This window comes from Galeopterus variegatus, unplaced genomic scaffold, assembly GCF_000696425.1.
Source record: "Galeopterus variegatus unplaced genomic scaffold, G_variegatus-3.0.2 Scaffold9514, whole genome shotgun sequence".
NCBI lineage: Eukaryota > Metazoa > Chordata > Mammalia > Dermoptera > Cynocephalidae > Galeopterus > Galeopterus variegatus.
In genome coordinates this window covers 28,445-38,925 of record NW_007735625.1, presented here as the reverse complement: position 1 = coordinate 38,925, position 10,481 = coordinate 28,445, and the positions used below count along the sequence as shown (strand labels likewise).

General features: G+C 36.0%; 1 protein-coding gene across 1 annotated transcript in view; it reads right to left on the bottom strand.

Annotated features, from left to right (window-relative positions):
- Positions 1–4: 4 nt before the first annotated feature.
- The window catches only part of LPXN (leupaxin), a gene marked incomplete at its 5' end in the record, with an annotated part of 37,179 nt that continues 26,702 nt past the window's right edge, over positions 5–10,481 (bottom strand). Inside the window, 2 exons of the mRNA XM_008593673.1 lie at positions 5–825; positions 1,156–1,304. Of these exons, the coding sequence (XP_008591895.1) occupies positions 556–825; positions 1,156–1,304 (419 nt within the window). The remainder of the gene's footprint in view (positions 826–1,155; positions 1,305–10,481) is intronic.

The window sequence follows — 10,481 nt, the reverse complement described above, 5'->3', positions numbered from 1 at the left end:
TCACTTTATTTACCAATGATGTCATGATGTCATACTCAAAACTTTCCAGTAAAAATCTACTTCCTCTTGAAAAAGAGAAACACACTGGAGGGAGATGCAAAGAGTTTAAGAGTGATATCGTGATTCCTGACAGAAAATATAAAGTTCACACAGTGAGTAAACACAGGGATATGGGGGGAGCTTGAAAAGAAACAGAGCAAAGGAGAAAAGATGTGAGCAGGGCCATCAGCAGAGATGAAAATGGAGAAACCTGAGAAAACCAGTGGTGAAATAAATTGTGCATGTAGAAAATACATCTGCAGAGGGACTAGATAGCAGAACCAAAATCTAAATCCAAGTACCTGATTTAAAAAAAATAATAATAATACTAGAAACCTTAAAAAAAAATAAGATTGCAAACCTAGTTGTATAATGTCTACAAGTTTCCTTATTTGCTCATCACCCTTACTTTCTCTATATTCCTACTAAGCAGAAGGTCAGTCACAGCAAATTTGCTCTTTCCTTTCTTGGTTCAAATTTTACAGGGGATCTGAAGAGGCTGTGGATCAGTTAAGATTACAGCGGGAAGAGTTTATTGAAACAGGATTGACAATAGGTCTTATCATTCTGCTCCCTGAAGATACCCTTGGACAACTGTGTCAGGCAAAAAGCACACACAAAGTGCTCAGGATGGAACTTGTGCCCCATGGCACTGATGCAGCGGCCAGTGATGGGCTGCCCACATCCATGGCAGAGGGTTCCCCGGCGGTGATGGTAATGGAGCTCACAGTATGGACGTCCATTCAATTCAAAGAAGGAGCCAGAAGAAAAACTGCTGAAGCAGTCCTGGGGGTGAAGAAAAGAGAGAGAAAAAGATTGCAGACATTGAGAGCTAAAACATCAACGAAGTTAAATTTTCAGCCTTGAAATTAATTCCGGATACCTGCCAGTTGCAGGAATTTCACTTGGATCTGTGACAAATGAAGGCTAGATCGCCCACTTGCAAAACAGAAGAGGCCCCATGTCCACAGTGGATGCTGTGTCATGTTTCTCCTTTAAGAAGTACACTTCAATTCCTTATCTGGGCCTGTGAGCCCTCTGACTAGCTGCAGCTCTTCCTCTGAGAGGAGAACCCTTGACTTACCCTAAATCCAAAAGATAAGTAAGTATACAGACCCCACACACAAAGCACTCTGGGTGCCAGACAGTGTCCATGGCTGAAAGGTAGTTTTCCAACACTGGGCGGTTGCAGCCACCACACTTGGGTGAGAACATGTCTAAGAAATCCTTTCGGCAATATGGCTTCTTGTCCTTCTCATGAAAGCCTGGAGGGAGAAAAATCAAGGATTCACTGTTGCAGTTTGAGCCCTTAAAGCTATGCTGGAGGCTGAGAAGAGGCCAATGATGTAACATCTTCCAACTTTAATGACCTCATATTCAAAATGGGATTTATTATAGAAAACTACCTCAAAAGATTGTTGTAAGAAATAAATGAGGTAATTCAGGTAGTGTTTTAGTATTGTATATGGTTCATAGTAAGCATTTAATAAGTGTTAAGGAATATTCCTCCTCAATGCCTTTGTACTAAGTATTCCTTTGGCTTGGACAATTCTGCCCCCGACCTTGATACAGGTGGCCTCTATTTGTGATTCAGGAAATCAGCTCAAATATCATCTTATTAGACAGGCATCTCTTCAGTCCCTCTTTTTCATGTGGTCTTTTTTTATTGTCTTTATAGCATGTACCGTTATCTATAATCATCTTAATGGTTTGTCTTCCCTCACTGGAACATTAGCTCCGAGAGAAATTAGATATTGTTGGTCTTGTCACCATTATATCTCCAGTATCTAAAACAGCATCTGGAAGAAAAAGTGCCTAATATTTAAAAAAAAAAAAACTACTAAATAATAATTTCCAAATGGATGCAAGATCTAAATGCAACAATTCAAACCATACAAATACTCAAATTAAAAATAGATTATGAAGGGCCGGCCCGGTGGCGCACTGCTACAGTGCGCCGCTTGGGAGTGTGGTGGCGCTCCCGCTGAGGGTTCGGATCCCACATACAGACCGGCCGCTCACTGGCTGAGCGAGGTGCGGGCGCGACACTGAGGGTTGTGATCCGTTGCCGGTAACGAAAAAAGACAAAAAAAAAAAAATAGATTATGAAAAAAAGTGAAGTTTCTTCCCCTATCCCTTCCACTCCTTAGCCCAGCGCTAGCAGTTTTAATTGACGCTGTTTTTTACTCTTCCAGTATTTTATCTCCAAATAATGTATTTAAATCACAGTTTCTCCATGTTTCATTTTTATCCCATGTCAATAAAAAATGAGGATTTGAGAAAAAAAAGGATGGATGTCTCTTTAATTTGGAAATGGGAAAACTGTCAAAAATATGACTCAAATTTCAAAAGCAAGTTAAAGTTTAATAAACTTAGCTACATAAAAATTTATATATATGTATATAAATGACTTATGTATGTTGAAAAACACCATAAGCAAAGTCAAAGACAAAGGTCAGTCTGAAGAAAGCATTTGGTAAGTATATCCCAGAAAAACATAGCTAATACAAAGAGCTCCTAAGTGTATACATGGTTTCAACCATTGTTGTATAAAATTAAAAAGTGAAAAAATAAAAACAGAAAAAAACTAGTCCCTAAAAAATTGAAGGAAGTTGAAACAAATTAACTTAACTGCACATCAGATTGATTACATGACCGAAGAAAGGAAATAATGCATTCAAGTGACTTTAAAACACAGTAGTTTGGTGGTACAATCCTAATGGATGAATAAGAATTCTAAAGACAAAAAGAACTACAAAGAAATCTTAAACCATTTTCAAATACACTGGAAATTTGCTAAGAGAGTAGATTTTTTATACTCTTACCATACACACAAAAAGTAACTAAGAACAATGAATGTGTTCACTTGCTTGGTTATAGTAACTATTTCACTATGTATCAAAACATCATGTTGTACATCTTAAAAATATACAAGAGAAAATAATCCTGTCATTTGCATTGCTTTTATTGCTTACATAAAATTATTATAGGGAGATTGTATAATGAAGCAAATAATTAATTATATTAAAACATTTGGAAAGCAAGATTTCCATCTGAAAAAAAAAGAAGCATAAAATCAGCCAAGTAAAAAAAAAAAAGAAACTGCAATCTTACACTTAAATCAGAAATATCAGTATGTACACATATTTTTTCTCTTTTTAAAAAATGGATTCTATTATCTATCCACTGAAAAATCAAGAAGAAATGATATCCCAGAAATAATGAATACTCCTAGTACCCAGAGTGTGGTTTCTAAATACCCTCATTGAAGTGGTCTCCTTTGAGAAATAGATGATTTCAAGTACAGGACAGAGTTGACAAGATGAGCTTGATCTACCTTGATGGGCCAAGGAAATATAGTAAGATGGTATAGAATGCTGGGCTCATGTCAAAAGGGTACAGCACCAACTTGAAGGGGCTAACTCTGGCTCAGATAAAACAATTTGAAAAGTAAACAAAACAAAACAGCAAACTACTGCAATTGATCAAGTCACATCAAATATACATAACTTCATGAGTTCATAATGATTTTTTAAAAATGAAAACTCATTAGTTTCTGTTGGGTGTTGTTAATGAACCCACTCATTACTCTTATAATTACTCTTAAAAAGGAAAAGAGTCAAACATTTATCCCACCTTTCCTGTAGGAAATGTATTTCAAGATAACTAAATGGTTGACAATATAAAGTTAGTTTTTGTAGGATCCCAGCTAAGAAATATAAAAGGAATGATAGAAAATTCAGCATTTTGCTACCTAGACCATTGGATCTAGGCAGCAATCATCAATGGGTAACTTTAAAGGACACTGCTTGAAGCCAGTGGTCAATCTGAGCATCAATAAAGGTGGTCAACCAGTCATTAACACCTCTGAATGTGATTCAGTAAAAAGTACACAGCACCCACCACCCACTATTCTTACTCCCCAAACCTCTGCCATACTGAACCTAAACTCATCAAATCTGTAGGTATAAATTAATAGTTTACAGATAATACAGAAGGGGGGGGGATAAATCAAATAAGTTAAACAATACCATGAGGAAGCATCCAGTCAAATCAAGAATATGGGACATTTTATAGGATATAAAATATCTAGTTTCATAAGAAATTGATGGTTAAAAAAAAAAGGTGGAAAAGAGAGTACTCCTAACAGAATTTTTAAAAAATTGAGAGACAGAACAGCCAAATGCAATGTATACACCTTGCTTAGATCCTGATTCAAACAAACCCAATGACATTTTTTAGAAACTTGAGAAATTTGAATATGGGTTTTAAATGATAATAAGGAATTGTTAATTTTGTTAAGAAGTGTGAAGGTAGTTTTTTCTTTTCTTTCCTTTTTTTTTTTAAAGTCTTTACCAGTTAAGTATTTAGTAATGAGATGACATGATTTCTAGGATTTGCTTTTAAACATTACAGCAAAAAGAGAGGGCGGGTGGATGGGTGGGGATTAACAGAAGAAATTGGTTTGGCAGAACACTGTTACTTATTGAAGCTAGGTAAGGAAGTATGAAAGGTCTTCAAAAAGTTCATGGAAAGATCTATATATCTTTTAAGTCTATTTTTCCATGAACTTTTGAAGTACTCTCATACTTTTATGTTTAAAATTTTCCATAATAAAAAAGTTTAAAAAGCACTATGTTGAGGTGTAAGGACTTTTTCTTTAATACATGAAAATTTCACCTTTAGATACATATTAGAAAATTCCTGGCTTGGATCTTTCTGATCCTATGTCCAGATAATGGGCCTGCATTGAGGATAAGAAACCCATGGTAATTTTTTTTTAAAACCTTTTAAAATAAGTCTGCTTCACAAAAAGACAAACAGCCCAAGATGAAATACTTCTAGTAGCAATACATTGGACATTATGAGTAAGCCATGAAACTCAAAAGAAAACAATGAAGTTCTAACTTTTGCTAATTAATAGTTTAATTGCTAGTTTTAGCTAAGTACTAAAAACAGTGTTACATATACCCAATACTGGAAAATACATGGAGTGTTCATATATTCATATGTTCCTGTTATTATCCCTTTGGAAAGTCATTCGATAACGTGTATTGAGAATTATTTGAAAAATATAGAGACACCTCAAAACGGAGAATTAAAATACATAATAATAATATAATAATATAAATAATTCAAAAAAAGAAAACATTATGGTAAAAGATACTCATTGCAGCACTACTAAAACACCAGAAGTAATCTATATATACTATTGTGAGAAAATTTAGTTGTTTCCACTATTTGGAACTATAAATAATGCTTCAATGAACATATTTAGGCATATAGCACTTTATCTTTGACAATATGCTTACATAAGACTCTAATGGAATAACTGACATTGTTAAAATTATTATAAGACAACATGAAGAAATGCTTAAGTTGAAAAAAAAGAATTTTATGTACACAGTAACTTTTGTATGCATAAATACAAATAAATTTAGAAAAATATTGGTAGGGAAAATATTTTATGTTGCTTTAGGTTAACAGGGTAATAAGTTACAAGTGAAATTTTCTGCAAGGGTCTTTACATTAGAAAAAATAAAAACATAACAAACTAATTCATCTTCAAGCACTTATTCAAGTGATATGTTTCCTTTGCTTTGAAACTCACTTCCCCCAGATATCCAGATGGCTTAGTCCTTCACTTAACTCAGGAGTTTGCTTGAGAGAATAACTGACCCAACTGCCCTATCTCAAATAGTACCTCATTACATTCTCTCTCTCAACATACAGAGTAAGTCAGTAGTTAGTTTGATTATGGTCTGTCTCTCCCACTAGAATATATTCATCATAAGGGCAGGAACTTTCTTATTTGTCGCTGTATCCGTACTACCTAGAATAGTACCTGACATGTTACTCAGTTACTCAGTAAATATTTATTGAGTGAGCAGACATGTGAACAACATTACAATAGAAAAATTGAGACTATCAGCTTCCAAAGTACTTTGTAGTTTAAAGTCTCACTTCAGCATTGACTAGAATATGTACAAACAAGTGAACTTTTCTGTGAGAAACATCCCTTACCATTTACTTAGAGAGGCTGCCTAAAATTAAGATGATATTATGAGCAATCCCATTTATGGAGCACCTGCTTTGTACTGGTTCCCCTGAGGACTCTACCTACAATAATAAATTGAAATTAGGTTCTTCACAGCAACCCTCTGAAGTAGGTTTTAGCACCATTTGGCACCAAATGAGAAACAGAATTCAGAGACGTCACACATCACTAACTAGTCAGTGGAGTCGGTTGAGATTCAAATCGAGGCCTAACTTTAAAGCTTAACTTCAATGTCACACCCCTAACTTAAATGCATCCTGACCTTGACCTCTCTGTGGGAACCGCTAATATCAGCTAAGCCCAAATATCACAGCCCAATAATTTTGTAAATATGAGAGTTCTACCTGTGCCTCACTAAAATAGCATGGCCAGTGTAAAGCAGCCTACCCAAGACACATTATTTCTAGAAATCTACTTTGGTGGTGGTGGCAAGATCACAAAATGGCAATAGGAACAGTTATGGGTTGGGATTCAAATCATGTAACGGCAGTTTTTCCTTTACCTCTGGTTACTTTTTGACATGCCTTGCTATGTTCAAATATGCTTTCTTTGAAAAGCAGACAATTTAGCAGAATTCTGAGGCCTATGAATCTAAGAATCTAAAAATAGCAGTTATATATATATGCTGTCCTGTTTTCTTCCTCTGTTCCTCTAAACCTCTAAGACACGGAAGAGCTCACTTTTTTTTTTTTTTTACTTTATCAAAGGATTTCTAGAGTTTGTTCAGAGGAAACTATATACAGGAAGTCCTACTACCTGAGGACGACAAAACCCACAACTACCTTTCTTGCTTTTGTGTGTCACAGTATTTCTCAAACTTTAGCATGCATCATTCACCCAGGAAATTGTTAAAATGTGGATTATTGGGTCCTTCCCCCAGAGTTTTTGATTCAGTAGGTCCGGGATGGGACCTGAGATTTTGCATTTCTAACAAGTCCCCAGGTGATGCTGATGCTGCTTAAAGCAAATAACATAAAAGTAAACTTGCCTATAAGTAGGTATTATTTGAGGAAACCATAAGACATGCTGACTAACCTAAGAATGACCCTCATCTATGTATCTGTAGGGCAGGTGGTCTTAAGACAAGGACAACAGGGAAGTAACATCCTCTGTTTCAACTTGGGTGAGTCTCAGAAGAATCAAAAGCAATCAGCTAAACTTGCTGTGATACCCCTGCATTTAGTAATACCATAAATTGAGAAAGTTTCAGCACTTATTTTCCTGGAGGCTTTCTCTGGGGCCAATTATCTCTGGAGGATGAATGATAAACATTGACAATTAAAAGTGCCATAGAGAGAGGGAGAATATTTATACTCTGGTGAGGCTCTTGGCCACCAGGGAAATTAGGGAGCGCCTGCATAGCCTGATAATGAACAATTAAAAAGAAAGACAGGTAGGCACTGAGGACCTTGTCCCTATGGGAGGATGCTAAGCCTGATGTGCTTAGAAACTTGAGCTTTAAAGAGAAATTCTCTGAACTAAAGAAAAAAATGCAGGTGCATTTAATTACCCAGGAGGCACAATGGTTAAGCTGTCATTATAAAAACTATGTGTGTGACTATGTGACTTATGGTAAGGTATGATGACACCTAATTAATGGACTGACCATATGGTAGGAGACCCATTCACAGAAATCCAGGGGTATAAATGGAAATACAACTCAAGAGGAGCTTCTGGTTAATAAATGACCCTTTTTATCAGGTGTCTCCATTTATAAATATGTTTTAGGAGTAGTTTCATGTTTATATAAAGTCATAAATGACCCAATCAGCCTGTCTGTTTAGAAGGGGCCCAAGTCAAGAACTATAAGAACTAGCTACCTTCATGGTGCTTTCTGGTCATCCTATGAAATGGGTATTTTTTGTTTGTATCTAACTTTTCTCTACTTGAAATGTGTCTGTATCCTATTGTTCTTCTCCCAGGCAACTTCTACGTCATAATCATTCAGGGGCAGTATTCACTTGCTGACTGTTCTACTCAACTAACTCTCAGACCTCTATGCCTACCAGTACAATATATATTTACTCTGACATACTTTAATATAATTTATATTAAGTTTCAATGAAAATGCTTCTTAACTAAAGCATAATCTAGAAATGAAATGCCTAATGATTTGCGAAAAGCATTGAGCAAGCTCCAGTGAACAAGCAAATTACTACAAAGCACTTTGCTAGTGAATTATGTCAGTGCTACTGTATCAGGGTCTATTGTCAAATAAAACATATAATGTTGGTACCAAGAAAGTAAAGAGATCTAACAACAGAAGAGAAAGTAGGTCTTGGTCAAGGGAAAGTTGTGATGTTGTAGAAAAAAACATGGAACTGGTAGAAATGATGCTTGAGTTTAAATCCCACCTCTTCAACTTTCTAGTTATATGACTTTAAGAAAATCACTTTACGTCCCTGAGGCTCAGTGTTTTCATCTATAGCTAGGTAAAATGTGGAATAAAATTGCTCTCACAAGGTTGTAGCAGGGTTAAATGAATAATAGTTGGCAATATACATGATAATATGCCAGGTAGGAGAGTCCACCTATTGGTGAAGGGGCTGAACACATGGGATTATCTTCATTCCCTCCTAAAACATCAATATGACAGTTGAGTAATTATTTAAATTACAAAGAGCCATAAGGAAAAAAGAGAAAAGGCAGTGAGATTCCACCAGATAAAGCATCAATAAAATTTTCAAAAATTTAAAGTAGGTTATAAGCAAATGGCTTGACATAAATAAGAAAACTGGAACCTACAACTCCACAGATGGGAGATACCAATAAAAATCAAGCCATCCTGAGCTCCATAATATCAGAGGGGCTCAGGAACTGAAGGCATAAGATACTTGTCAAGGTTAAAAACAGGATTGGTTGAAAGTCTGAAGAGCCATTAGAAGGTCAGATGCAGTGAGATGCAGTGATTATTTCTGGAAATATTTAACCAGCAAGTCTTAATAATCAGGGATACTTGGCACCATGACGAAAGTCAAGCTCACTACTGAAAAATGGAACTTAAGTAAAAGTTGGCAGGCTGAGTAGTGAAAGACCCATTCCTCTGTCTTTCCACCCCTTTTTTTAAATCTCAAAATGCTGGCAGAGAGAACATCTCTTTGGTAAAATTGACTCAAGAGAAAAGACCTAAGATAATAATGTTCAGTGGTCCCCCAACAAAATGACCAGAACATCCTATCTGAGTATCACATAGTCAAGTCTACTGGTCAACAAGTTCTGTGTACACTCACAGTGCTTCCAATCAGCATGTTACTGTCTCATTCTTAAACAGGAACAGACAACCAAGGATCAGCAGCATTTGACAAAGATCAATGTAAAAATACATAAGGCACCAAAGTGTAATACATTTCAAAATCCAAATTGAGTTGAAAGATTTCCCTCAAAACAGATATCCAAAGACTGTTTGTACAATTCTTGAACTCCTTATTCACAGTAAGATATATAAAGCAGAGAAAGAGAAATTGAGGGATGGATTTCTTTGGAGAAAACCATGTCATGAGTGCCCCATCATCACCAACAGGTACTAGGTACAGTTCCTGATGACCTGAGGTCAAAAGAGGGACTTCAGTGGGACCCCTCAGACAGCTAGTTATGTGTACCCTGCCATCAGTGGGATATAATTGATGATATTTGACTTATCCCAGGAAAAAATCCATAGGCGAGAGTATGGCTGATGGGGCCTATGACAGCTGAATAGAGAGATACAGCTGAAAATTAACTGCAGTTCCACTGACTGCTAGAGAATAGTGCAAATTTCCCATGGTCCTTATATGAAAATTCAAGTAAAAGAGATGATCCAAAATCATTCTAGTCACTTCTAAGAGATTACCAATGAGGAACAATGAAAACCCTATGAAAAAAGAATATCTGTGGAACATTTCTTTAAAGAAATGTGACTAAGGGAGAAAAGCCAGCCAAAACATATGAAAGGCAGTCAAGAGTTTGCTGCTGGACCTGTACTTAATCTACAAAAGCATCCAAGAAAAAAAAGTCAGAGCTAAACATTGGCCAGGCCTGGAAAGCATAAAACCAGTTTAACAAAAGTACTAGACAAGTTAGAACTTTTCTGCCCTCCATTCTCACCTTTTTCCTCCCCCATGTTTCAGTCCTGGAGGGGCCAGATATAAAGATTAACAATAGGATGTGTATTACTCAGCTATAAAAACGAATGAAATACTGCCATTTGCAACAACATGGATGGACCTTGAAAGAATAATATTAAGTGAAACGAGTCAGGCAGAGAAAAAGAAATACCACATGTTTTCACTTATTGGAGGGAGCTAAAGGTGAATGAATCAATTCACACACATACATACACACACACACTCTCACACACACACAAAAACAAACAAACAACAACAACAACAACAACAACAACAAAAAA